Genomic DNA, 4569 nt, shown 5'->3' with positions numbered 1-4569 from the left:
AACACCTGTATTTGGGCCTGAGGCTGCAGTTTATGCTTTATGCATCTTTGGGCCTGAGGCCGCAGTTATGTATATGTATACTTGGGCCCGAGGCCGCAGTTGTGCGCACACACACACACACACACACACACACACACACACACACACACACACACACACATATATATATATATATATATATATATATATATTGGGCCTGAGGCCGCAGTTTAATATTCAGTTAAACAGGTTGTTCATCATTCAGAAGAGGGAGTACTCACATCCTTACTTCCTTGTTCAGTTATCAGTTTATCAGCTAGCAGTTCAATTTCAGTTTCACTATTTACATTACAGCTCTTTTGTTCAGCTATCTTACGTACTACTGTAATACAAATGTACTGACGTCCCTTTTGCCCCGGGCCTGCATCGTTGACGATTCTTCTTGTTAGGACATCTCGTATCCGCTGTTGGTGAGCCCCAGTCTTTTGGGGCCTTATCTCTCTTTTGTTTTAGTCATTATAGTATTTCAGTTAATAAGGTATACCGGGGACCTTGTCCCGGTAAATAGTTGGCATTTTTAGTATTCCTTAGAGGCTTCGTAGACTATAACCCAGTCAGTCAGATATTAGCAGGCTTTCATGTGTTAGCCTTGTCGGCTACTTGCTTATACTTGCAGACCTTTCAGTATTTTCCGCATCTATGATATTTCAATCAGACTTTTTAGCAGATTATCATGTTTTACATTTACCTCTAGCTCATAGTTATACCACATATTGATCCAGCCATACAGTTGGTTCGCTCGGTCATATGCAGTCAGGCACCGAGTGCCGCGTTACGCCCAGGCCATGGTTCGGGGCGTGACAAAGCTTGGTATCAGAGCCCTAGGTTCAAGAGCCCTAGGGAGTCTATGAAGCCGTGTCCAGTGGGGTCTCTTTTATGTGTGTGTGCGCGCCACACATGTAAACAGTTGACCACCAAGACATCTTGGATTGTTCCATTTCTTTCATACTCTAGATCATGCAGTTAGAGTTATGCTTTCAGGAATCTTTCTAACCCGTGCGAATTGCGTATTTCAGAAAAATGCCTGCAAAAAGAAAGTACACCAGGAGGGCCTCAGCTGCTAGCCAGGGGGCCACAACTAATGCTGCTCAGGAGGAGGACACTCCGGCCTAGGGGGTTGCACCGGGCTCAATGCCCAGTGCTTCAGACATGGATGTCAGGGGAGCTATCCAGTTGCTCACCCAGATTGTTGCTACCCAGGCTCAAAGGCAGGGAACAAGTGATGTTCATGAGACGGGTAGTTCTAGGTCTAGGGAATTCCTCAACATGAAACCTCCCGTCTTCACAGGCTCCAAAAAGGATGAGGATCCGCAAAACTTCATTGATGAGGTTCAGAAGATATTTCGAGTGATGCATGCTACAGACACTGAGGCAGCAGAGCTTGCTGTGTACCAGCCGAAGGATGTTGCCAACACGTGGTATGAAACATGAGAAGAGTCCCGAGGGGAGGATGCAGATCTTGCGACTTGGAAGGAGTTTGCAGATGCGTTCCTTGAGCACTTTCTACCCATTGAGGTCTTGGAAGCTAAGCCTTTGGAGTTTGAGAGACTCAGACAGAATGATATGAGTGTGAATGAGTACTACCTCAAGTTCGTCTCTCTGGCCAAGTATGCTCCAGAAATGGTACGTGATATGAGGGCCAGAGTTAGGCGGTTTGTGTTGGGGCTTTCAGATGATTTATTTGCTGATGCTAATATAGCTGCTCAGAATAATGACATGACCATCACTAAGATGGTTGCCTTTGTTCAAGGGAACGAAGACAGGTTGAAAGAAGAAGAGCGGCTACAGAAATAGAAAGACAGGGAATTCAGCAAGAGAGCTAAGTCTGCAGGAAATTTCAGCCATGGGGGATCTCAAGCAGGAGGCAATCGCCAGTTCTTCAGGAAAACAAAATTAGGACCCGCTCCATCTTCAGCTAGTGCACCGGTTCAGAGGTCCAAGTTTAACAAGAAAAACCAAAATTTCATAGCAGCAGGTTCACAGTCACAGACTAGTGTGGGCTACAGAGGCCTGGAGTACCCTATTTGCAGCACGTGTGGTAAGAAGCATCCAGGGGTGTGTCGTTTGGGCACAAATGGTTGCTTTGGGTGCGGTCAGCAGGGCCACTTCTTGAGGGATTGTCCATCAGCAAAGCAGAATAATGGAGGCAATGTAGCTCAGTCCACTAATTCAGCAGCCCATCATAACTCTCAGGCTCAGCAAGGGTGCGGCGCAGCAAAGTCTAATAATACAGGCGGTGGACGAAACCGCTTATATGCACTGGCAGACCGTCAGGATATAGAGGCTCGTGGAGATGTTGTCACAGGTATTCTAACAATATTCACTTTTGATGTCTATGCTCTTATAGATCTGGGATCCACCCTATCTTATGTAACCCCATATATCGCAAAGAAATTTGGGATAGAACCAGAAAAGTTGTGTGAACCCTTTGAAGTGTCCACTCCAGTTGGAGAATCAGTTATAGCAAGGTGTATCTATAGGGGATGTCCAGTTAAAGTGCGTCATCGTCTTACTATAGCAGACTTAGTAGAATTGGAGATGTTAGACTTCGATGTGATCATGGGCATGGATTGGTTAGAGTCATGTTATGCCAAAGTGGGTTGTAGAACCAAAATAGTAAGTTTTGAATTTCCCGGTGAACCAGTCTTAGAATGGAAGGGTGATGCAGTAACACCTAGGGGTAGGTTTATTTCCTACCTTAAAGCCAGAAAGATGATCTCCAAGGGATATATCTATCACCTGGTTCGAGTTAAGGATGCAGATGCTCAGATCCCCACTCTCCGGTCGGTACCTATTGCGAATGAGTTTCCAGAAGTGTTTCCCGAAGATATCCCTGGAATCCCTCCCGATAGAGAGATTGACTTTGGAATTGATCTACTTCCAGGCACTAAGCCGATATCTATTCCGCCTTACAGAATGGCTTCAACAGAGTTGAAAGAGCTAAAAGTCCAGTTGAAAGATCTTCTAGATAAGGGATTTATTAGGCCAAGTGTCTCACCTTGGGGCGCACCGGTCTTGTTTGTCCGAAAGAAGGATGGGTCTTTGCGTATGTGCATTGACTATCGTCAGTTGAATAAAGTCACCATCAAGAACAAGTACCCTCTTCCCAGAATAGATGATTTATTTGATCAACTTCAGGGTGCCCTGTGTTATTCCAAGATTGACCTCAGATCGGGATACCATCAGTTGAAGGTTAAGGAAGTTGATATTCCAAAAACATCTTTTAGGACTCGATATGGGCATTTCGAATTTTTGGTAATGTCATTTGGTTTAACGAATGCACCAGCAGCTTTTATGGACCTGATGAATAGGGTCTTCAAGCCTTATCTTGATTTGTTTGTTATCGTGTTTATTAATGACATCTTGATTTATTCCGGTAGCGAGACTGACCATGCCAAACATCTCAGAATTGTGTTGCAGACACTGCAGGATCACAGGCTATATGCAAAATTTTCTAAGTGTGAATTCTGGTTGAAATTAGTAGCATTTTTGGGCCATGTCATCTCAGGGGAAGGCGTGAAGGTGGACTTCAGAAAATAGAGGTAGTGAAGAATTAGCCTAGACCCACCTCAGTATCCGATATAAGAAGTTTCTTGGGTCTAGCAGGCTATTACAGGCGTTTCGTAGAGGGATTTTCTTCTATCTCGTTCCCTTTAACTAGATTAACTCAGAAGAAAGTCAAGTTTTAATGGTCAGACACGTGCGAGAAAAGTTTTGAGGAGCTAAAGAAGAGATTGACTTCAGCTCCAGTCCTGACACTACCGGAAGGAACCGAGGGGTTCGTTGTTTATTGTGATGCTTCAGGGGTTGGTCTTGGGTGTGTATTAATGCAGCACGGTAAAGTCATAGCCTACGCGTCGAGACAACTCAAGGCTCATGAGAAGAATTATCCGACTCATTGTGTTTGCGCTTAACATCTGGCGCCATTATTTGTATGGGGTACATGTTGACATTTTTACAGATCACAAGAGCCCCCAGTACATCTTCAAGCAAAGAGAATTAAATCTACGTCAGAGAAGGTGGCTCGAATTACTTAAAGATTATGATGTTGATATCCTCTATCATCCAGGAAAAGCAAATGTTGTAGCCGATGCTCTCAGTCGGCGTTCTATGGGCAGCTTAGCTCATGTTGAGGCAGACAAGCAAGTTATGGTGAAGGAAGTCCACCGCTTAGCAAGACTAGGAGTTCGACTTTTGGACTCCGAAGATGGTGGCGTTGTTCTCCAGAACAGGGCTGAATCCTCCTTAGTAGCTGAAGTGAAGGAAAAACAGTTCAGTGATCCCTACTTATTGGAGCTGAAGGAGGGAATTCACAAACACAAGACTATGGCTTTTGAACAAGGGGGAGATGATGGTACCTTGAGAGACAGAGGCAGACTATGTGTACCAAACGTAGATGGGCTCAGAGAGAGGATTATGTCAGAAGCCCACAATTCTAGGTATTCTATTCACCCCGGTTCCACAAAGATGTATCACGATCTTAAGGAGGTTTATTGGTGGAACGATATGAAAAAGAATATAGCAGATTTC

The 4569-nt window shown here is 44.6% G+C and overlaps 1 protein-coding gene across 1 annotated transcript; it reads left to right on the top strand.

The window, feature by feature from the left end:
- Positions 1–1170: 1170 nt before the first annotated feature.
- On the top strand, positions 1171–3579 carry LOC109222587. The gene is made up of 4 exons (XM_019386928.1): positions 1171–1443; positions 1555–1802; positions 1881–2990; positions 3267–3579. The coding sequence occupies exons 1-4, from the start codon at positions 1171–1173 to the stop codon at positions 3577–3579; spliced, it is 1944 nt and encodes a 647-aa protein (XP_019242473.1).
- The last annotated feature ends 990 nt before the right edge of the window (positions 3580–4569 follow it).

This window comes from Nicotiana attenuata, unplaced genomic scaffold, assembly GCF_001879085.1.
Source record: "Nicotiana attenuata strain UT unplaced genomic scaffold, NIATTr2, whole genome shotgun sequence".
NCBI classification, from domain to species: Eukaryota; Viridiplantae; Streptophyta; class Magnoliopsida; order Solanales; family Solanaceae; genus Nicotiana; species Nicotiana attenuata.
The sequence above is the reverse complement of the archived record's forward strand: the minus strand, read 5'-3'. Positions and strand labels throughout refer to the sequence as shown.

What these genes read in the sequence shown, in the direction of transcription:
- LOC109222587 (XM_019386928.1), top strand. Translation starts at nt 1,171, where the DNA reads ATGCCCAGTGCTTCAGACATGGATGTCAGGGGAGCTATCCAGTTGCTC. An exon ending in CTGTGTACCAGCCGAAGGAT is followed by an intron (nt 1,444 to 1,554) that starts GTTGCCAACACG and finishes CTACCCATTGAG; the next exon opens with GTCTTGGAAGCTAAGCCTTT. An exon ending in TTGAAAGAGCTAAAAGTCCA is followed by an intron (nt 2,991 to 3,266) that starts GTTGAAAGATCT and finishes AACATCTTTTAG; the next exon opens with GACTCGATATGGGCATTTCG.